At 44.0% G+C, this 24,591-nt stretch overlaps 1 protein-coding gene across 2 annotated transcripts in view; it reads right to left on the bottom strand.

Moving 5' to 3' along the window:
- Positions 1–24,591, bottom strand: part of AFF2 (ALF transcription elongation factor 2) — a 472,104-nt gene that overhangs the window by 331,151 nt on the left and 116,362 nt on the right. For both annotated transcript variants that reach the window (XM_056859368.1, XM_056859367.1), the window contains exons 2-3: positions 16,462–16,582; positions 7,291–8,181 (exon numbers count right to left, since the gene is read on the bottom strand). In XM_056859368.1, the coding sequence (XP_056715346.1) occupies positions 7,291–8,181; positions 16,462–16,582 (1,012 nt within the window). The remainder of the gene's footprint in view (positions 1–7,290; positions 8,182–16,461; positions 16,583–24,591) is intronic.

A 24,591-nucleotide genomic window follows, 5' to 3' on the forward strand; every position in this document is an offset into this window, starting at 1 on the left:
TTGCTTCAGCAGCAGCTCTTCACTGGATTTTCACTACGTGACTGAAGGTAAACTATGTGTATAAAAGAAAATATTCTTAAACCATATGTTCATTTTAAAAGGCATTTGGTTAAACAGAGCTTCTGCCTGAAATCCTGAAGAGTTCCTATAAGAACTGTTCATGACCTCATTCCCTGACATTTTTTGGTTGTCTCCACCTATTTTTGCAGCCATTTTGCGGCTGGCTCCACCACCACCTCCAGCAGACCTTTTGTGGTTGCACTCAGCGTCCTGTGTCAAAATTCCAAAGGTTCTTACAGGCTCAAAAAGGTTGGGCCCCCTGCCCTAGGAGGTGACCTCTGGTGACAAAAATGTGTATGGACTGCTCTAGCAAGTGCCCAGAATACTGCTCAATATATCATGAGGTAAGGGCTCCCCCCGCTCTCCTTCCCTCATCATACAGTAACCAGCAACAACTTTAGGAATCAACACACAGAGCACTGGTCTCCCAAACATTTTACCTTCCGAAGACCCTTTCCAGAAGACTTGTCTGCTGAGCAACTTTGACCAGTGCATAGGATACTCAGACATGATTAGGGGACTCACTCATTTCTAGAGTTGCCCACCTCCAAGTGAGGCCTTGAGACCTTCCGAAATTACAAGTGGTCTCCAGATGACAGAGATCAGTTCCCCTCGAGAAAATGACAGCTTTGGAGGGTGGACTCTCTGGCAGTATGCCCTGCTGAGGTCCCTCCCATCCTTAAACCTGGCCCTCCCCAGGGTCCACCCCCAAATCTCCAGGAATTTCCAAACCCGTAGTTGGTACTGCTACCCACACCAACCTGGCCTGTTGAGTATCTTACCATTGTCACATCTAAGCCAAGACCCAGAACATATCAACATTCTCCTCTGGTACTATAGGGAACAATGGGTTCTTGGTGTATATCTTTGTCTGCCATTATTGATCTTCTCATTGAGGAGTCACTGCTAAACATCTGAGGAACCTCAGGGTTTCCTAAAACAGATAACCCCTGATGCAGAGGAATATTCTCGCATCCTGTCTTAAAAGTAAAATGGCCTTAACTCTTGTGCTCCAAAACAAGTCCAAAAACTCATGCACCACTTCAAAAAGTGAACATTTTTTAGTTAGGGTTATTTGTTTTTGAAGTGCCAAATCACTTCAGAGTTCCCACAGACCTGATTCATCTTTTCTTTACTGAGCGCACTTAATTTGTGCTCAAGGATCAAATGGAATGAGACACCACACCGAGTTAGTAAATTTGAAATAATTTGTAAGCATCTGATTCCAAAAGGCTTAAGTGCACCAAAGCATGTCGAAATTCTGGATTTAAATGCTGCAGGCAATGGATCAGCAAACAGAGCAGACTCTAAACTCTGCACATGTTCAAAGAGATGTACAGGATTTAGCAGTGTCAGTCCAACTGAAGGCTGAGTTAGAAACATGCAACATTTTGGCACTTTGAAAGCTGAATTTCAGCACAAGAAATGGATATTTCACGTTCTCCCCTACATATGCCTTTATTTAGTGAACATTGCCTATGTCTGCTTAAAACTTACATTTAGGAATATTGGAAGAAGTAATTTCTTTGAACTATGGGAAAGGGGTCCAACTGTACCCGCCGACCCATGAACCAGCACTGGTTGCAAGAAGGCACTTTAGTGCTGCTGACATTGTAAATTCTCCCTGCTCAGAGGATGCTGTGCAAATAAACCTATCTATCCCTTTTTTAAAATCCCTTCTTTCCTCCATGGTGGGTAGGGTGGCTTATAAGATTCACTAGTCCTCCATTTTATTATCAACAATCCACAGGTAAGGATGAGGTGGTGTGACTGGCCCAAGATCACCCATAAAGTTTCATAGCTGAGGGTGAACCTGGATTTCCCTGATGAAATTCCTGCCATCTACTTGTGGCTATCCAATGTCATTTGTCCTTACCCATCAGTTGTATTCATTGCATGAACGTGCCTTACTGTGTTAGGCTATAGAGAGCAGGGCCAATAAGAAATTGCCATGGTCCTACTGTTCCTGCCTTGCTGCCTTTAACAATATGTAGTTTGACTCTTGAAAATGTGCCTAATTATTTCATACTGGAATGGACACATTAAATTGTGTGTGTGTAAAGTGCCGTCAAGTTGCAGTTGACCTATGGCGACCCAGTAGGGTTTTCAAGGCAAGAGACTAGCAGAGGTAGTTTGCCATTGCCTTCCTCTGCATAGTGATTCTTGACTTCCTTGGTAGTCTTCCATCCAAGTACTAACCAGGGCCGAGCCTGCTTAGCTTGAGATCTGACGAGATCAGGCTAGCCTGGGCCATCCAGGTCAGAGCCACATTAAGTTACATAACATTAGTTGAACAACTGTTACTGTATATGTTACTATATAACATGATCATTGCTACTTAGCCATATCAACTCACCCTAGGAGAGAGTAGAAGAAGAAGATGTGGTTTTTATATGCCGACTTTTTCTACCACTTAAGGAGGACTCAAACTGGCTTACAATCACCTTCCCTCCCCCTCCCCACAACAAACACCCTGTGAGATAAATGGGGCTGAGAGAGCTCTAAGAGAGCTGTGACTAGCCCAAGGTCACCCAGCTGGCTTCATGTGGAGGAGTGACAAAACCAACCTGGTTCACCAGATTACAGTCCACCACTCATGTGGAGGAGTGGGGAATCAAATCTGGTTCTCCAGATTAGAGTCCACTGCTCCAAACCACAGCTCTTAACCACTATACCTGCCCCCATCAGGGACAAGTAAAAGTAAAATGATAAACCATATATTTCCTTGTTGCTTTATAGGCATTGGGAGTTTTACAATGGAACTACAGGAGACAGACATAGATTAAGACTGGATTTCAGGTGTAAGGCTAATTAGACCTAGGGGACACCTAGTTTAAGTTTCGGTTTTCCAAACACCTACAAAAAAAGAGAGAATGTTTCCAATGGGGAAAACAGTCTACTAATTCCTCAAAAGAAGATATCATACATCCCAACCTACAAATCAGCAGTTGGAATTAATGACTTTTAGATGGACCGAAGTCTTCAAGAAGTTCTGGTGAGAAGTTCCTTTGCTTATCTTCCATTCCCTTCTAGGAATTCTGTGCGAGAGATCTTCCCGCTAGATTGTACCTTCCCACTTTTAATTAAATTGGACTATGCGGTACTGAGGATTACAACATATGCGCAATGGGGTGACTCCAAAGTATTCAGCTGTAGCTAACCCGCATTACGCGGTTTTGTAAACATACCCTAAAGTTCCACTGAATGCTGACTTAGATCTTCCCTTCCAAATTTGTTAATGGATTCAGTTTTGTATTTAATAGACAGCAAGAACGAACACATTTATTTGCCTTTGCAACCTCATTATTTTCTTTGCATGCAATTATTTTTTTGCCAAACAATACTGGTGACAAATTGCAATAGACTGCTCCAGCAGATTTTTAACCCAAGGTAAAAATAAACAGAAACATCTGTAAAGCAATCTTGTACAAAGCTACGTTTATTAACAAATACATTTTTCTAATAAAACACCATCTGCAAGTAACCCTCAGCTTCCACTTGATATAAATAGGCCTTTTTACGGTTTTCAGATGCTGTTCCCAGAAAATTATTCCAAGCCTTCCTGCAAAACACATCAGTCTTTGTTGCCCTCTGGAATGTTAATAAATAATGGCAGGGGATTTTTTCCCCCTTTAAAGCAGTCAAACAAATTATTGGCTAAAAACAATTATTTCAACAGGGGGGAAGAAAAGCTGACCTTTGGCAATAAAGTACCCTAAGAACACATTGGTGCTTATAAAAACCATGACCAGCCATGAAATAGAGATTTAGGAAAGAACTATAGAAGAAATGTGTTATTTCTATCTGCTTTTGAGATATGCACCAGATATGTACCACCATGCTAAGAACCTCTGAAAAGGAAAATAACTGCAAAATACACAGTACTTATCCCGTACATATTAATTTTCAATAGTTGCTAATCTTCAGACCATATATCCACAATTATGACATGCTACGCAAAGTCAAAGCCCACCTTATTATGGAAAACCCAATTATGTGGCCTGAATAAATTATTAGCATCATGATTCAATTTAAGAAGTCTCAGGTGATTGACTGTATAAGTGGTAATCAATTAACTGGTTCAATCTAAATAAATTAGCCTATGTAGAGAATAAAATAAACTAATTGATTTGAAGAGGAAGAAGCATTTCCTCTTTTGTTTTTAGAAGATGCATGCATCAGAATAGGAGCTAGCAGAGGCATTCTCTCCAATGTGAAAGAGATGCTTCTTCCAAGATGGTTCTTCCCGCCTTCACATCAAAAGTGTTCATGCTCAATATAGGTAATTTTAAAAAATCCTCCACCTGATCAATCAGTAATGACCATTTAATAGATGCAGCCCTATGAAATGACACAGCTCTATATGCTTAATTTGCGGAGTACACTGTGTTTCTGATAGCCCTTTGGAAAGGAAAAGGCTGAACACTGCTTCCTAATCAGCAGGATTCCACCCAGGAAAGACACCCAACAGAATTACCTACCCATTCCCAGTTCAACATCTCTATGAGTTTTTTCTCCAAGAACTGCCCCCTTTTTTAAAGGTAATATCTACACCCATGAGAACTAGAAATATGCTTTTGCAAACTCAAGGGATCTTTTAGTTTCTCCCAAATTTCTGACAGTTAAGGCATTCTTTTGTCTGAATTAACATTGGAACCATACGTCACTGATTCCCTTTACAAGGTATACTTTTAGAGCGGGCAAAAGTATGAACTACCTGCATTTAGAGGAGCTCACTCTCCAGGTTTCTGTATGAGTCACTATTCTAAACATGCAGCTAGTCTAGTCACTATTCTAGACAAGTAACTGCTATGCCTCTACATATAGAATAACTGACCAATCCAATCAGAATTGATGCAGAGATGTAACAGCAACTCCCAGCAGAAATACAGCAGGTAGCCTCCTCTATTGGGAGGTAACTTTGGGTTCAATCAATCAATTTAGTGTGGCCCACCAGCAGTTCCCCTGTGGCCCACTGGTGTGTTCTGGCACAAGCTATAAATCAATAAGGACATACTCATTTCATGCCATCTATATTCCCCATGAAGGTTTTCTCAGAGGTAAGTGCCACTGAATTCAATGGAAATTGCGTCCAAGTAAAGGAGACTGCAACCAAGAAATGAGAAGGAGATTGAGACTTGGAAGGACAGCCAGGAAGGAGCTAGAACAGAAACGTGAAATGTGGTGTTGGAGAGTTTTATGGAAACCATGGACCACCAAAAACACAAGCAAGTGGGTTCTAGATCAAATCAAGCCTGTCCCTAGAAGCTAAAACTGTCCCTAGAAGCTGAACTGTCCCTAGAAGCTAAAATTACTAAACTGAGGCTATCATGCTTTGGTCACATTATGAGAAGACAACAGTCACTGGAAAAGACAATCATTCTAAGAAAAGTTGAAGGCTGCAGAAAAAGAGGAAGACCCAACATGAGATGGATTGACTCTATAAAGGAAGCCACGGCCCTCAGTTTGTAAGACCTTAGCAAGGCTGTTAACAATAGTACGTTCTGAAGGACATTGATTCATATGGTTGCCATGAGTCGGAATCAACCTGATGGTACTTAACACACACAATATACACAGCACTGCACCCATAATTCTGTACTCTTGTGAAATGAATCTGGATGCACAGAATCCATACAGCCAGGTTGGTGAAGGATAAAACCCATTTCAGGAGAAGAAATTGTGGGGGGTGTTATACAGTTCTTCAAGACAAAACAAGCATCATATAAAAATACCAGTCATTCTGTCAATATTCCCAGTAACACCCTGGCAGTACCATTGCTTTAAATAGTCTGACAACCAAAACTCAAACAAAACAACATCTAACCTGCTTTAATCATAGACTGAAACATATTGATCGCAAGTCTGTTCTTAGGGATGAGAGTCAGGATAGTCACAGAGAGGCTCAACAGGATATGAGTCCAATTCTTTTTAAAGCAACACAAAACAAATCAATGGGATCTGAACGAAACGAGCTAAAAATGTGTGTGCCCTTTTAGTCATTTGCAGCAAGCGATAAGCAGGTTTCAAGCTATCGCCAATTTGAGCGTAGATCAGTTCTGCCGAACATGTAGTTGAACTCTGCTAAGGACACATTGCTATGCATTGGAGCATTTCCACCATCTCCTCCAGTTTTTGCCGAATAAAGAAGCAACATAGTGAGGGTTGGATCCAGCCAGCTTTTTCTTTCAGCCTCACCCAATTCCCTCCCCTACTACGGACCCCATCCCACATGGCTTTGGTAGAAGAAGGTGCCCTGATTCCCTCCTCAGAATCAATTTCTTCCAAGATGTTAAGTTTACATTTGCCAAAGATGACAAACTTCTTTACACTAAGCTAGCATTTAATGTATTTTAAATATTTGATTCATTTATTTAAATAACTTTTCAAAGCATTTGCTTCTTGCAACTGGAAATAAGGTGTGCGTGGGACTTCAAGTCCATTCAACAAAATTGGAATGTTACCACCTTTGTGTTACTAACAGTAATAAGCAATTAACTGATAGTTATTCCAGTTAATGACTGCAGCCCAACAAAACCAACCTGCACATAGACCCGATTACCCTTTGCCAACTATGGAAAGTAAAAACACAACTTTGCCATTTCTTTTCTGGAAAAAGGGTAAGATTCCTGGTCCCAAGCTGGCTACAAACCAATGTAGAGTTTCTCGTAATAAAGCCCAATGATATTAATACTATTAAGCAATGGTGCTTCCTAAACCCCACCCCCAATTCAGGAGCTAGTGAATGTTTTTTTGGCAGCCAAATGGTAAGGAAAATGTGAGGCTTGAGCATTCCAATGATTGTTCTCCTCCCCTATAAGTACAGCTCCATTGAGAGGTAATGATGGTCAGGCCTATGGGGAAATCTGACCTGGGATCCTTTCTTTCCACGAGTGGCTGCCAACTGTGATTATTCTGCTGAATAAGGGAGTTAGGGGATGTAGCAGCCAGGTCCTAGCAGCAACAGTACAGATGCCAGAAGGATAAATTTGCTTCCTGACCTCTTCCCCAACTCTGGGGCTCGACCCCATGCCCATTTCTTTAAGGTGGTTATGGGATGCCTGGATAACTGAACCTCTGATCTTAAGCCTACCGATCTCTGGCTTGCCTCTGGCTTGCACTTTGAAAAAAGAAAAGCAACAATAACAACTGGACTAAGAGAGTGACAGTATAATCAGAAATCAAAGCAGAGCTACAGACTGAAATATGGCAGGAGAAAACCAGACTTACTTCACTAGCTTGAGGGATGGTAAGCTTTGGTAGTTTATTCTTCGAGCCCAGTCCGGTAGCCTTTCCTTCCAGCAGTGATCCGAAGGGCTGGTTTCCATACACACCTTCAATTTCTACTGGCGGCTTCAGTTCTGGCGAGTCATTGGGAACTTGGTCCTGGCCATCCATTGGCCTAACATAAGCAGTAGGCTTTTGCTGTGTCATGCTACTCTTACAATGAAGGCCTGGAGGAAAGTTCTGAGTTGAGAGACTGTTGTTGGCAGACAACAAAGAGGTGGAAGGGAGTGGGGACCCAGGGCCATGGCCCAGAAAATCAAGGTCTACCGGAGACTTTGAATGGCTGCTTTCTTTATACGAATGTTCCACCGCCGTCGATTTGGAATGATTATGCCTTCTCGAGTGTGACGACGACGGTGTTGTGTTGGCTTCCTCAGCTCCTCCGGTTTTATGCTGCTCACCTGGGCAGGTGTAGAGGTCATCGTACCTGCCTTGCAACTGCTCATGAGAGGTGCTATGTTTCGTCCTACTCTGCTGGCTACCAGATTGACCTGCCTGGCCACTGCTGGAGTTGTGGCTGCCACGGGACCAGTCAGTCCTGGATTTCCTGCTGCTCTGGTGACCATGCAGCAAACCAGAATTTGATGATATGGAAGGTGGAGGAGGCATTGATGCTGACGAGTGGCCACTAATCTGGTGGGGTGGGATCATCCGGTTTCTTTGTTCCGGGAAGAAGCTCTGTTCATTTTTATCTACTGGGGTTTGTGGCACAGAGTTCTTTGGGATTCCTACAAGATGACTCTGGTTCGAATGGTTTGTCAGCAAATCCTTCATCTCGTCATAATTCCCCAGCGTATTTTGGACGCGGTTGGCAAGAGCATCACCTTTGTTAGTCTAAAATACAAAAAGAAAACCAAAGAAGAGCGTCTCAGAATGAAGTCACTGCTTAGTATCTCTACCTAAAATGAGATGATAGTTGGCAGCTGTTGAAGGGTGGCTTACTTGAGAGTAAACCACACAAAGTTCAATGGAGCATAATTCCAAGAAAATAGGTATACAGCATTTCAACTGAATTCGTATTTATAAAACAATACACTTAATTTTTTTTAAAAAAAACTGGTTTTAAATATAATATGGGGTCAAAACTGATGCTGGAAGATATGTGCAGGGCCCCTGACCTGTGTTAGGGCCATGTGGGGACGGGAGACCAGGTTTAAGCCTTCTACCCCTGCAAGTTTTCACTAACTGAAACCAACCCTCACCCCCTAGGCATGGTATACGTCCATTACAGGGAAAAGTGGGCAAATGACGAATGACTGTCTATTTTTCTTTAAAGTCTAATAACAGATGGCAGTTGATTTCGATTAATGAAAGGGTTAGAAGGGGTTCAAATGTTCCACCCAGCATAGCCCTTATCTAACTCAAGGGACTACACAGCTATAATTTTGCTTCAAAGGACTCTGGGAAATCCATGATCTACATCTTATCCTCTTTGACCCTTTATTAGTGAGAGAGCCAGAAAGGGGCAAGAGGTGTTTAGTGCCTACTTCTGATGTGACATGTTTTACAATCAGCAACTGGAGGCCTCAGGGTCAAATACAGGGTGGTTCTTGCATATCTCAACCAGAAATATGCATGGAAGGACAGGTCTCTCTGGCAAGAGGATTCTTTGCAAAGGGGAGAAAGGGAGAGTTAGATCCTGGAGGTAGGGTTGCCAACCTCCAGGTTCTAGCTGGAGATCTCCTGTTATTACAACTGATCTCCAGCTGATAGAGATCAGTTCACCTGGAGAAAATGGCCACTTTGGCCATTGGGCTCTATGGCACTGAAGTCCCTCCCATCTCCAAACTCCACCTTCCTCAGGTTCCACCCCAAAAACCTCCTGCTGGTGGCAAAGAGGGACCTGGCAACCCTACCTGGAGGAAAGGTCCATCAATGCTACTAGCCATGATGACTAAAGGGAACCTCCATATACAAGGAGTGCCTGTGCTAGGAGGCAGCATCAGGATGCTGGACTAGATGGTTTGGTCCAGCAGGGCTCTACTTGTGTTTTTATCTTACTCACTCACATACACACACATGCACGCACGCACACACACACTCCTCTTGTTAAACTGGTGGGGTACCAAGAGCCTTATTGTACAGTACAGGTGGAATAAAACCGAAATGTATTTTTGTATTTACTGCTATGGACTCTTCTAATACAGTTCCCTTGCTGGATCTTCAGCCTCAGGCCAGCTTGGGTATTAGACAAAGTTAACTTGAGCATTTATAAGATCATTTGTTATCAAAGAAACACATAAATACAGTTGTCGGCTGTGTTTGGAAGGGCCGCTCTGCTCTGTTTCCTGGAACTGCACAGCATGTGTTTTGCAAATCAATGATTCACAGTTATTTTCTGTAAAGTGTGGAGATTATTAAGCAAATTCTGGCTCATTTTTTGGCGTTATTATGTTTTCATTGTCAGTGATTTTCGACTCTATTGCCCAGACTGTATCTGCTTCTCTTTAAACGTGCATTTAAAACACACACACACACACGAGCTTGTACGCACACTACATTTCAAACCTCTGGTTGCACTTGCCATGAGGAAACTGCTGTGTTGAGTTGCAAGCCTCCATTTGAGCATTGGCTGGAAGCGATTCCCTAAAGGTAGGTGAGAATTTATCCAGGTAAACTCATCCTACCACTAAGATAGATAGGGAAGTAGAAGGGGAAAACTAACACTCACAGACACACAATAAATGCATTTTTCAGACTAGGATTGATGCAAGCTTTCTTTCACATTTTCAAAGGCCATGGAACTCTGATCCAATCACTTTCCACCTCCTGAACACTGGTATGAAATAATAATCCTAATGATCCCATACCAAGACATGGTTGTAACGCACCTTGAAAAATCAAGCCGATGTGTTGGATCTTTCTATGCTAATCTGGGCAGAGAAGCCTTGAATGGCATTGAACCTCCCCTTGTACGAATAAATGAGTGGTGTGCCATCATCCTGATGGAGGGATTAAAGGTATACTAGGATTCTTTGAGTTGGCCTGCCCAGCAGATGACTGAAGTGGTGAGAAATATCACCTTGCGGACAAAGCAATGTCCCACCCCTCAGCCCGAATTGAGTGTAGAAAAGGGAGGGCAAGACACCAGGAAACGACATCAACTGTGCTGTCCCACATTTGTAAAGAGGATGTCTGCACATCATTCTAGGTGCTGAATGAGAAAATATGTATCTTTGAATGAACAAGCAAGATGCGAGTCTGGCTTTAATTTTTTAAAAAAAATAAAACTCAAAAACCCTCTGCTCAAGGTATGGGAAATACTGTAATCATCCCTCAGTATGTATGCCTGATTTTACAACATTTTCCAGAACCAGCACAAATTAGGACAAGAGAAATTAGGAGATGGAGGTCCAAATTCATCAGCTTTGGACCATGGTACCAGCAGAGCATGTGTGTGGGTTGAGGGACCTCAGTGCTAAAGTGCACGTTGAAGCAAGCCTGTGTGCGACAGGATGCTGAATTAGATGGACCACTGGGTTAATCCAGCAAGTCTCTTCTTATGTTCTAAGCCCTAGTGTACTGAAGGAAATCACAAGGCTTTTCTGGAGCGGGTTGGAATGAGTGAAGAGTTGGAGGTAAAAGAGATCATAATTCACATCATGGTATCTTCAGAGTCATGACAGTAGGTCGATAAATGAGAGGTTGGTAAACCTCCAGGGCAAAAATCTGCCCCAACCAAATTGATAAGCCAGCAGTAAAACAAAATAACCAAGGGACTTCCTGACAAGCCTCATTGGGTTATAGAGATAATGGGGTTGTGCCCCTTCACAAAATGCCTTCTCAAAGCAAACATCTTCAAAGGCTAACAGCTGACCAGAATCTCAAAAGAAAAACAAACATGCACACAGAGCTGCTTTTACAGTGAGTCAGACCACAGGCCAATCTAGCCCTGTACAGTCTAATCTGATCAGCAGCTACTTTTCAAGATCTTAGCTGGAAAGGTCTTTCCTAAATCTACTAGATGTGGTCTTTGTTCACAGGAGATCCTGTGGACTTTTTTTTTTTTTGGCCATCAAGTTTGCCATCAAGTTGCAATGGACTTATGGCAACTCCATAGCGTGTTCAAGGCAAGAGAATTTCAGAGGTGGTTTGCCATTGCCTGCCTCTGCGTAGTGACCCTAGACTTCCTTGGTGGTCTCCCATCCAAATACTGACCAGGGCTGACCCTGCTTAGCTTCCAGCATCTGACAAGATAGGACTAGCCTGGGCTATCCATGTCAGGGCCTGGTCTTTCCTAAATCTACTAGATGCAGTCTTTGTTCACAGGAAATGCTGTGAACACAAAACACTAAACACATGTTGTGATGGTGAGCTATACCTCCTCAAGGGAACAAGAACTGAAAGTGTGGGACATAAGTCCATGCCTGGTATTATTCGCTGTGTATTCTGACCCACTGAACCAGCCAGATAACTGAAATAAGATGTTTCTGTTGGTTGAATGCCTGGGCTGCAACTGGTGGTAGAGTCCAGTGGGCTCTCCTAGTCAGATCAGGACTACGAAGGCCTTATTTCAAATCCTTCTGAAGCTCACTGGGTGACTGTGGACCAGACACATTCTCTCACAGGTGAACCTACCTCATGGGGTTATTGTGAAGTTACAGTGGTGTAAGGCAGAAGCATACATGTCACCCTTAGATCCTTGGGTGAGATAAAAATGTGATCAATAGACTCAGGCCATTTGGTTGTGCTGCCAACTTGCAGGTACTAGCTGGAGATCTCCTGCTATTACAACTGATTTCCAGCCGATAAGAGACCAGTTCCTCTGAAGAAAACGGCTGCTTTGGCCATTTGACTCTATGGCATTGAAGTCCCTCCCCTCCCTAAACCCTGCCCTCCTCAGGCTCCGCCCAAAAAACCTCCTGCTGGTGGCAAAGAGGGACCTGGCAACCCTACCCTTTGGGGAGGGAATATATAGCCAGAACATTTTCAATCACAGCACTTCCAATTATACATAATGATTATGGGAAGAGAAGAAGAGCAGAGAAAGTCAAACTCCCATTTTTCTTTTGTTTTCTTTTGAGAGATCGTAATAAAGTAGCTGAAGTAAATATTTAGTAAGTTAATCAATTGTGTATTGCTATGTATCACAGTGTACACAAGAAACACTTTTTCCTTCAGAAAAGAAGAAGCTTAAGTTGGTCATTTTCCATGGCAAAAAAACCCCCAACAACAACCTGCATTCCATCAAGGCAAAGAATAAACTCTTTGTGCCTGACCCGTCTCCTTCAACCCGAGCCGCACAATGAACCGTTTTGGGTAGCAGCCAAAGCAAGTCTCAGCTCAGCCCCCCAAATTTAAAAACAAGGAGATTCCATTGTGCTTAAGGGACTGGGAGGAATTACGATGCAAATGCCAAACACTCGTTCACTTGTTCTTCTCTCCATCCCTCCCTGAAATATTGCTGAGACAGCACATGTGTATAGGGGGCCAGTGAGGTTGCTGCCATCGAGACAATTCTGGTCTAAAGGGTCTCGTTACGCAGTGTGCAGTTCACTCTGCCGAACTGTCTGCAAAGAAGCGGAAATGGAACATCTATTTTTCCCAGCAGCACTTTAGGGTTGCCGGAAAAGGGGCTTTTCTCCTAACCATTTTATTTCATTATTGGTTATCATGCCCTTCCTTCAAGGAGCTCAGGGCAGCATATGTGGTCCTGCAACCTCAAAACAATGTATTAGTAGGGAAGGCTGAAAGATAGCCATGATCCGGCGAGGGTTATTGCTGAACGGGGATATGATCTCAGATCTTCCAATTCCTAGTCCTCACGAAAATGGATCTTTAGGATGAAACCCCAAATTACATTTACAAGGGACTGTCACACTGCTATAGGATGGAAATTTTGACTAAACATACTTAGAACTGGGTTGTAGAGGGAGGGGGGTTAAGACTTGTTCTTGGAATTTTGGTTTTTACGGTGGTGTAACTTATCTTGATTGGACAAGATAACAGATTTTTTTAAAAAAAGAATGCCCCGATACTCCTCTAATTCTCCATTAATCTGTGAAACCTCATGGAGATGAAGGCATCAAGTACAGGTTTCCAAATAACATTCGCCTGGTCATCTATGTTGAGAGAGAATCAAATACAGATGAACAGACAGTGATGAATTTATAAACTGAAAGTTGGTAGTATTTCCCCCCTTTTCTGGCCATTGAAATGCCACAAAAATGGCTGACAAAGATGTCTGTGGACAGGTACCAACAGGACTAACTCAAATTATTGTTGGCTATTAACTTTGAAGGCACTGTTGGCAAGGCCAATCTCTGCACATCAGAAGATGACCATCATTCCACACAATTACAAGCCCTGAACTGAAGCGCCTCTAAGTTGTAGGACAATCTCTTGTGGTTCTAAATTCCTAGAATTGCATTCAGACATTATGATAAATCATAGTTTGTACAATTAACTTTGGATAGTCTTTTTTTTTGTGCCGTCAAGTCACAGCTGACTACCAGATGTAAATAAAAATTCCAGTTTTGAAGAACATGGTTTGTTAAATTCTTTCCTTATTTCTCCAACAGGAAAAATGTGCTCCCTAAACTGTTTTCCTTGGGGCCAGACAGCTATAAGGGGCAGTGCTACTCAGCGAACTCTGGTTTGTGAATTCAGACATTGCAAACTGTGTCAACAAACCAGCTACAAAATCCTAGTATAAAGCTCATTTTCATAGGCTATCTTCATGCAGACATTACCTAACTAGGATTTGATGAAGCCACTATTTATAGCTTATATTTTCTTGTAATTTCTGGATGCAGGGTCTCCTCACCCCACCCCTCTTTTTCTGAGAAAGAAAACCTCTGTTTTCAGCGTTATTTTCTGAACACAAGTTGAATCTCTGCTTTGCCTCCCTCAGGAAATGTACTTTCTGAAGAATTCCAAGACATAAATTACATGTCTGGTTTGTGACTCACTACTTTTACCCCCTCACAGTCATTCAGAGATCTTGTTAATTTGGAAAATGTGTACCTCCCTAGTTTCTGTTGCTCTGTTGCTTTAAAAAAAAAACAATCAAATACAGATTCCCCCAGCCCCACAAGTTACTAGCTGGCTACAGTTAGACATGTCTCCAACTTCATGAGTAGGGTTGCCAATTGCCAGGTAGTAGCAGGAGATGTCCTGCTAATTCAACTGATCTCCAGCCGATAGAGATCAGATCACCTGGAGAAAAATGGCCACTTTGGCAATTGAACTCTATGGCATTGAAGTCCCTCCCCTCCCCAAACCTCGCCCTCTTCAGGCTCCACCCCCAAAATCTCCTGCCGGTTGAGAAGAGGGACCTGGCAACCCTAGTCATGAGACATATAAGGCCTGCATGTGATGCTTTAGCTGATGTTTGCAGACCTTCATTCACTTCCTCGTATCCTTCAGAAGAAGGGACTTCAGTAGACAACATGATGAGGAGTTTCAGACTGAGCTAAAAGGTAATGGAAAGAAATTTGCCTCTTAGAAGATCTGTCTGCATTAAGTTGGCCTTTTTCCATTCCATCTGGGACCCATTTTGAAGCCAGCTGGCTTACCAAACCATGTTAGAAGGGCCAATTGGCCAATTAATAGGCTGAGATACAGGTGATTCTAATCAATGTGGCTACAGCTATACTGTTGTTCTCTGCAGAAATATCTCAACCGTATGCAAATAATCACAAAATCATGTGTCTCTCTCTCTCTCAGTATCTTTCCATTTTTTCACTTGCTCCTCTTGTTCATTTTCTGTACATTTTACTTTTTTAAAATATATTTTTAATTTATAATTTTCAAAAAAACATACAAACTAACCTACACACAGACTTATCCCAACCATTTGTATATATACAATGTAAGCTGTCTTTCAGGGAGTTGATTTTAAATTGGTGCACATGTCAATCTAAACATTTATTTAATCAATTGTCTAAGGCAAAGGTAAAGGCCCCCTGTGCAAGCACCGGGTCATTCCTGACCCATGGGGTGACTTCACATCCCGAAGTTTACGAGGCAGACTTTGTTTATAGGGTGGTTTGCCAGTGCCTTCCCCAGTCATCTTCCCTTTACCCCCAGCAAGCTGGGTACTTATTTTACTGACCTTGGAAGGATGGAAGGCTGAGTGAACCTTGAGCCTGCTAGCTGAAACCAACTTCCATTGGGAACAAACTCAGGTTGTGACCAGAGCTTTTGACTGCAGTACTGCAGCCTACCACTCTGCGCCATGGGGCTCTTAATCAATTGTCTACTTATATCCAATATCCACATTTCCACACTGGCCCATTTTACATGATGTCCCATGATGTCACATCTGGTTTTTACTGGGTGACCTTTGGCCAGTCACAGTTCTCTCTGAACTCTCTCAGCCCAGGCAATGGAAAGCCACCTCTAAATGTCTCATGCCTTGAAAGCCCTATGAGGTCGCCATAAGTCAGCTGTGACTTGACGGCAAACACACACACAGCAGAAACACACACACAGAAGTCACCTTCATGTGTTCATAAATTAGTGTTATAGTCATGAAACAAACAAAAAACACCCAATAAAACCTTTTTCCACAGTGCTGTTTTCTGGGGTCTGCGTAAGATAATGGCATCCCAAATATTCGTTAGGCTATGCAACACATTTGCCAAGACCAGGGTAGACTTCAAAGACCAGATTTCCACAGATCTGTTCAAAATTGCGACATCGGGTGGGGTCTGTCAAAGTTTGCCATTGATTGAATGGAGCAAAGAATGTGCGCATGGCAAAGCAGCAGAGTTCTTCAGGGAGCACTCTGGTGATAAATCAGAAAACCCAAAACTGTTCAAGGGGGACAATTCTCTGATGATGAAAATCACAGGCATAAAACCTCTTCAGAAGAGGGTTATATGAAAAAGTGCGACCCTGGTACATTTTACTAATAGTACTTAACATTTGGATTCATGGGGATGCCAAGTGCTGGATGGACGGAACACAGAAGAACATAAATGTCAGCCCAAAGGGCACACAACCTGGTGGGTTCATACTTGCCACAGATAATTAAACCACTCGGTGGATTAACATGAAAGCTTATTCTGCAGTGCATGAAACCCAAAGGATGGGCTGGTGGTTATTTAATGCTTGGGAAGGAGAGAACAGTTTCAGATGAAAGATGCCAAGACATAGGTGCTTATTTACCTTGTAGGGTTCCCCAAAGAGATTGAAGCCAGAGGCAAAGAGATCTTCATCCTGCTGGACTTCTTGATTTCTCCGCTCCCATTCTTTTCTCTTAAGTGCATTCCGATCTTGTTCATAGTGACTGAAATTAGAAACAAAGAGAAAATAAAAACCAGCCCATTATTCTTTTGTCTTTTAATCAAACAAGTTTTTTTAAAAAATGGTTTTCGGAGGAAGTACGTGTAACTGCACCTCTACAATGATAGCTTTAAGAGAGTACTGACAGTGAAAGAATCCCAGGATCTTCAAATTTTGGTTTAGCAGCATTGGTGTTTACCAAATGATGCACATGCAAAAAAATAATTTCCCAACCCACATCTCTGCTGAAGAACTCCAGACTCAACAGATTCTTCCAAGCTTTGTCCCTTACTTCCCAGCTCCTGTCTTATGTTTGCCTCTAATGTGCCAGGACTTCCCTGCCTTGGCAATGCCCCCTACCAATATTTCTGAAGTCCATTGGAGCCAATGGCTTAGAAGAGTGTCGCTTTCTTTAGGACCGCATTCTGAGTTGGTTGGTCCTCCATCTCATTTGGCTCGTGTGCATTGTGTATTCAAGCAGGCGGACCCAAATACATGTCAGAATGCATTTCCATTAGCATCTATGCTGGCAGAATAGCAAACCACTGACATAAGAGTGTAGCCTTCCCAGGGCTGGTGTTGACATTCTCTGAGGTGGGGCAACTGCCAAGACCCAGAGCTTCAGATGGGGCCCATTGCCACCCCCTGCCACCTGCCCTTTCCCAACCCAATCATAGAATCATAGAGTTGGAAGGGACCACCAGGGTCATCCTGCACAATGCAAGAAATTCACAACTACCTCTCCTCACGCCCCCAGTGACCCCTACTTAATGCCCAGAAGATGGTCAAGATGCCCTCCCTCTCATGATCTGCCTAGCATTTCTGACAGATGGCCATCTCGTCTCTGCTTTAAACATTCCAGGGAAGGAGAGCTCACCACCTCCCGAGAAAGCCTGTTCCACTGAGGAACCGCTTAGACAGAAACTCTTTTGATCTAATTTCAATGCATTGGTTCTGGTCCGACCTTCTCATTTGTAGGTGCTCTACCATCAACACTCCTGGCTCCACATGATACCCAGCAGAGCCGAGGAACCATGTGCAGGTGAAACGCAGAAGCACTGCTTTTGGCAGTGGCTATGATGCAGTTGGAGAAAGGGCTTGTGGGCAAGTGTGAGCATGGGCAGTGGGAGGGCTTGCAAGAAAGGGTAAGGATGCAAGGGCGGGGGCGGACACATGAACAGGTGGGTGGGGAAAGGTGGCATGAACAAGGAGCCTGGCAGTGGGTAAAGGAGGGGAGGGGGCTCCCGTTCACACTCTGCCTCCTCCCCCCAAAAAATTGCAACTGGCCCTTAACGTAATTACATTAAATTGCATATTACATAAACTCCCGGCGGGGGGGAGCTCACGCCTGTTGCAAGCTGACACCTCCCGGCCCCGCTTCCAGTACCAGGCAAGGCACAGTGCAAGGAGGAAGATGTAAGCCAGCCGTTGCCTGCCGGGGTTGGGATGTGTGGGGTGTAGTTCTTTAATGTCTCTCTTATTCCCACTGCAACCCACATGAATGGCTATCAAACTGCATGAAGTAGAAAGTCAGCTACTTTGGAGGCACACAAACAGAAGTTCCTTAATGTTAAAACGTTTGCTTTTTGTGTATGTGTATGCCACGGGGTTGACAGCGCCTTCTTCTCCCTGCCGCCTGACTCTTTTTGTTTGTCCCTCTTATGTGTTCCTTTTTTAAAAATCTTGGGATAGAAAAGTGTGAGACATGAGAGGGACAAACCAATGACATCCTAACCATGTATTAGCGGCCCAAGTTGAGTCCAGGAAACCCAGACCCAACTAGGGTTGTCAAGTGACCGGTGGTGGTGGGGAAAATCCCGCCAATCCACCAAGCTGCCAGCCGATCAGCTGAAGGCTGGAGGGCAATGTGTGTATGCGTGATGCGCCTACGACACTTTCGGGTTTATGCGGACGCTCTAGCGACCTCCACAGACACTCTATGGAAACCACAGAGTTTCAGCAGAGATTGCTAGAGCATCTGTGTCACTTCTGGGTAAACCTGGAAGTGATGTAGGCGCGTCATGAAAGACGCGCGTGCGCATTGTGCCAGGCCCGTGTGTGTGTCGCATGCCACAGCAACGCTCCTGAAAAGCTCCCGCTGATGGAGCTACGGGATCTGGTAAGCCTAGACCCAACCCATCAAAAAATATAACATGTCTTTTATACATGGTTGTTTCACTTGCCATCACCCCTCTGACGATTTCGGGTCTTTGTTTCGATTATGCATTCTGTTTCCGACCGTCAGAAGTCACCTCGCTCCCCCCCCCCCCGCGTTTCCCCGCATTTTGCCCGTGTTTTCAGGGGCCTGTTTTCTCTTGAATTTGAAAACGCTGGTAAAACGTGGGTAAACGCAGGGGGAGAGTGGGTTACCTCTGACGGCTAGAAACTGCATGCATAATCAAAACAAAGTCCTGGAGTCATCGGTGGGATGACCGCGAGGGAAACAGCCATGCATAAAAGGCTGTGGTTTGGCCCTTAGTACTGTCTGATCTGTCAGTAGCTTTCCAGGGTTTCCACCAGATAAAGGTTGCTATCTTAAGTGGAGATTGAACCTGGGCCTTTTTGCATGCCAGAGAAGTACTCTACCCACTGAACGATGGCTGCTCTCCAAACACAAGCTATCTCCATGGCTATATAGTATTTTTAATTGTTCTAATAGTTTAAACTGTTCTGTATATATCTCCCGAGGCATGGATGTCTGTTGCATTTGCGGGAGGCATTTTAATAAAAGAAATTTATGCATCCAGAATATTTTAACCCGAGTTGTGTTTTAATTTTTAAAAATCACTTTTATTGCTGTTTTGCATGTTTAATTAAATTCCACTATCCTAATTCTGCCTGACATAAATCATTAGCAAAACATAATTATATAGTAAAATAAGCAATACAGCATTTACTATTTTCTAGTAGGTTAAAAAAAGGATTGATAAAAAAAATCAAGCTCTATAATTGCTCAAATCAATGTACATAATTATAGTCTGTCCTTCTAGGATCCAAAAAGATACAATAAATGGAATATGGCGTCTGAAGTTGTAAATCTGACACACACACCCCCAATGGCTGTGTCGACAAATCAGAGTTCCTCCTTTGTCTAGAAGACAAAACTGGAAAATTTGCGTTTCAGTTCCATCTTCTGCATATCAAGGCTTCCTACTTGATAACTCAATCCTGATTTACTTAAACTGGTCTCCACTTGCTGACCTGCACCCCAATTTAGAACATTCGCTGGAGCCACCATCAAAACGTGCCTTCAGCACAAGCATTAACATCATACTTTACAGGAAGCAACCCATGCCAAGGAGACCTCTTTGAATCCAAGCCTTATCTCAGTACGAATATAAGAAATTACCATATGCAGAGACAGACCACTGGGACATCTAGCCCAGCAGCATGTACTTCCAGTTGCAGGCATGTATTATCAGGCATCTGCCGAGGCCTACAGTCTGCCTGAGAGCTCACTGCCAACTAGAGATGGCAGCTTATCCATCACAGAAGGAATAGGAGATCACCCCAGAACCCCTGTGATGTTTTGAGACTCTCATTTCTCAGAAGGAGAAACACTGGGAAGAATATGAGGGGTTTTTGTTGTTGTTTTAGCTTTGACAGAACAGTCGGGGCTTGAAGGGGTGCTGAACAGTGTCCGGCTGTTCTCTTCTCCAGGAGGAACTCAGACTGTGTTTGTATGTGCATACATTCTAGCACACCACAAAGGGGTGGCATGCTTAGTAGTACGAGAACCAGGGTGGGTGGTCTTGCCTAGGCCCATACAAAACGTGAAGCTGTCCCTGCCAACGATTTAGGCACATATCTTTCGTAGCCCAGCCGTCTAAGGTCTCTGTAGATGCCAAGGATTGAATTTGCATGTGCTCTACAACTGAGTTATGTTTCCTTCTTCCAAGACAGCAAAACACCAGAAGAGGAGGAGGAGGAGGAAGAGGAGAAGAAGGAGAAGAAAAAGAAGAAAAAGAAGAAGAGTTGGTTTTTATACGCTGTCTTTGTCTACCACTTAAGGAAGAATCAAACCGGCTAACAATCACCTTCCCTTCCCCTCCCTACAACAGACACCCTGTGAGGTAGGTGAGGCTGAGAGAGCTCGAAGAGAACTGTGACTAGCCCAGCTGGCTTCATGTGGAGGAGTGGGGAAACAAATCCAGTTCCCCAGATTAGCCTCCGCTGCTCATGTGGAGGAGTGGGGAATCACACTCGGTTCTCCAGATCAGAATCCACCGCTCCAAACCACCACTCTTAACCACAACACCACGCTGGCTCTCACATGTATAAGAGGTATCCCAATTACCACACTGGCATGATAAGCAGTGCCTTCTTGGCAGTGCTGGTGTCATGGAAGCTCCCAGCTGCCTTCCTCTATTCCTTTCACCACGGATGAAGACCTGTCTTTTTTGGTAGGCTTATACATCTGAGATGCGATGGAAGTGTCGTGTTAATGGTAACTGTGAAATTTGTTTTACTCTTTAAATATTCTGGAGTTTTGATTTTGCAGTGTGATGTTCGTACTGTCACTCAATGCTCCGAGTAGAAAAAATATGTTATAAATGCAATTGTCATCATCATCTCTCACGGTCTTGAAAGTCGGTGTGGTGTAGTGGTTCGGGTGCCACCGAGATTGGGGAGACCCAATCAAGTTCCCATATAGTGCATAAAGCTAATTGTGTGACTTTGGGTAAGTCCCTCCCCCTCAACCTAACCTGCCTCATAAGGTTGCTGAGGAGAGAAAAGGGAAAAGGGAAGAATGATGACTCCTGTACCAAACTCCCAGGAAAAAAGGGCAGCACAAAAAATGCAAAAAATAGGCTGTCTGAAGGTTAATGGTTAGAGCTCCCTGTGGCCCCAGAGGTTTCCACAAACTGATTCCCCCCTTTCTACAGGCCTTATCTGGTTTTTCCAGAACATCTTGCTTGTGGGAGCAAGGGCTTTCTAAGGGCTTTCAATGTTAGAGTACATACCCGAGTGTGTGTAAGTGCCGTCAAGTCGCTTCCGACTCATGGCGACCATATGAATGAAAGTCCTCCAAAATGTCCTGTCTTTGACAGCCTTGCTCAGATCCTGCAAACTGAAGGCTGTGGCTTCCTTTATTGAGTCAATCCATCTCTTACGTACCCGAGTAGACTAGTTTATATATGTTATCCCTCCCCATTTTATCCTCACAACCACCTTATGAAAGAGGTGAGGTTGAGAGACGGAGAATGGCCCATGGTCACGCAGCTAGCAGAGCACAAGAGTGTGAAGCCAGATGTCCCTGCTTCTAAATCCAACTGTGCATCTGCTACTACGGTTGCCGGCCTCCAGGTGGGGGCTGGAGATCTCCCCCTATTACGGTTGATCTCTGGGCAGGGGAGACTCGATGGCATTGTATCCTGCTGAGGTCCCTCCTCTCCCCAAACCCTGCCCTCCCCACGCTCCATCCCCCGAATCTTCAGGTATTTCCCCACCCAGAGCTGGTAACCCTAGTTATACCACACAGGCTCACAATTGCTCCAATTTCATGGGATGTATCCAGTCAGGAAAACAGGAAGACCCAACAAGAGATGGATTGACTCAATAAAGGAAGCCACAGCCTTCAATTTGCAAGATATGAGCAAGGCTGTCAAAGGCAGGACATTTTGGAGGACTTTCATTCATAGGGTCGCCATGAGTTGCAAGCAACTTGATGGCACTTAACACACACACACACACATCCAGTCATGTGACAGACTCTCTCATTTCAGGCATGATGCAAAACCAGAGTTGACACTTAGGCCTTCTATGCACAGGTTGCTTCCATTGCCATCAAGCCCCGCATACTTCAGGGCTTTGTTTTCATTATGCATGTATTTTCCAACCTTTAGTAGTCGCCTTGCACTCCCCTATGTTTTGTGGATGCTGTTTTACCCTGTTTAATATCTCCCTTGATCCCAAATCGAAAGCTAGTCCTGTGCCTACTTGTCAATTCGGAGTTTTCTCCCCATGCCCATTCTTAGTTCTTCCTCTCACTTGTCTTTCCCTCCCATCCAATCCCTCCCCTTCAAGCTGGAATAATATGGCATTGCTTATTTGGTCAGTTTCACAGTGAATGTGTCAGTTTCAGACCTCTGCTGGATGGACAAGTGAAAATAGCTTACCCAGCACAGCTGATGTGGAGATACACAAAGAACCTACATACAGACAGATGCACATGGATGTAAGCAAGAAGGGAAGCACTTTGTCAAAAGGGCGAGGGGGGGATTCAAACAACAGAAAGTGACCTGGAAAAGAAAACAGGAAGACCAAAGGAAAAGTCGGGGGGGGGGGGTTGTGATGAATTGCGGCTACTCGGTTACTCCCCTTTTCCCTTTTGCACACCACCCAGAGATGAAGAGATCGAAGCCTAATTAGATTCGTGGTCACCCCCACCTAAAAAAAAACTCTAAAGAGGAGGAAATCTCCCCCCTCCCCCATGACCATACAAAAATGTCGGTTATGTGTAACTCAGCTGACATCTGCCTGCTTTGAATGACACACTGACTCCGCTCTCATGAAGAGGACTGAAGCACTGGGGCCTCTTGCCTTTGCAAAATACCTTCCACTTCTCTGCTGAAGGAAAAAAAGAGGGAGAGATGATGGAGGATGGAGGGGGGAAATGTCCTGTTTGACACGCAATGGCAACCTTGCACATGAAAAGCATTAGGGAACACTTCAGTGCTTACAATGGGCATTTGGTTGTTTCCGAACCTTTAGGGCATCTGTTTCAATTAACAAGCTGCCAAATCCCAGGTAACTACCAGAAGACTAAGTGCACATGCAGATGACTCCCATTCTGTTATAAAACTTGATAGCAAAGAACTGTGTGCAAGTGTTAGCTCTTAGCGAGTCAAGGCTGACAAGCAGAGAGGAAATCACACTGCAGTTTAAAAAGGGAGGGCATTGTCCCTTAGGATACACACCCTCAGACGTACCCCCTCCACGCCCAGTTTCTTATTCAATCCTGTCATAACAACATAAGAAAAGCCATGCTGGGTCAGACCAAGGCCCATCAAGTCCAGCAGTCTGTTCACACAGTGGCCAACCAGGTGCCTCTAGGAAGCCCCCAAACAAGACTGCAGCACCACCATCCTGCCTGTGTTCCACAGCACCTAATATATTCGGCATGCTCCTCTGATCCTGGAGAGAATAGGTATGCATCATGACTAGTATCCATCTTAACTAGCAGCCATGAATACCCCTTTCCTCCGTGAACATGTCCACACCCCTCTTGAAGCCTTCCAAGTTGGTAGCCATCACCACATCCTGGGGCAGGGAGTTCCACAATTTAACTATGGGAGAAAACGCACGGTCGCTTTATCCTCCTTTAATCCCTGTTTCAGCCTGGATCGAACGCGTGCGTTTCGCCTAATGTGCGTTCGATCCTGGCTAAAACAGGGATTAAAGGAGGATAAAGCGACAGTGCGTTTTCGCCCTAAGTGTTGTGTGAAGAAATACTTCCTTTTATCGGTTTTGAATCTCTCACCCTCCAGCTTCAGCAGATGACCCCGCATTCTAGTATTATGTCTGTTGCCTATGAAGCTGACAAATGAGAGAAGGGGAGATAGTGCTGCTCAGAGGCCAGATTCTGCTTAAGGGCCACCGGTTGCCGATCCCTGGTTTAAAGACTGCAGCCATACACATTTTGGTTGGGTCAGATGATTTTGCTGTATAGGATTTGCTGAATAATCTTCTTCCCACATGCCTTTTAATCAAGAGGCATCTTCCACCCAGTTTGACCCAGTCCCTTTTAAATCACAACCCAAGGAGCTTACAAACAGGTCTCACTTCCTGTTGTGAATTCTCAGGAACTGTGTAGTTCAAGTCACATAGAGCGAAAAGAAATTTGATTTGCCAAGCTGGTTTCGGAACATGGACTTTATCCTTTTCAAGGTCTTTTTCTGCCATGTTCACCAGGCTCCTGAAATCTCCAGTCACTGACTTGGCACCTCATTCCATGTTCCATTGTGATGTCATGAAACACATTAGAAATGTGAAATCAAATGGCATTAGCTG

The sequence above is a fragment of the Euleptes europaea genome, chromosome 13 (genome assembly GCF_029931775.1).
Source record: "Euleptes europaea isolate rEulEur1 chromosome 13, rEulEur1.hap1, whole genome shotgun sequence".
Classification (NCBI taxonomy): domain Eukaryota; kingdom Metazoa; phylum Chordata; class Lepidosauria; order Squamata; family Sphaerodactylidae; genus Euleptes; species Euleptes europaea.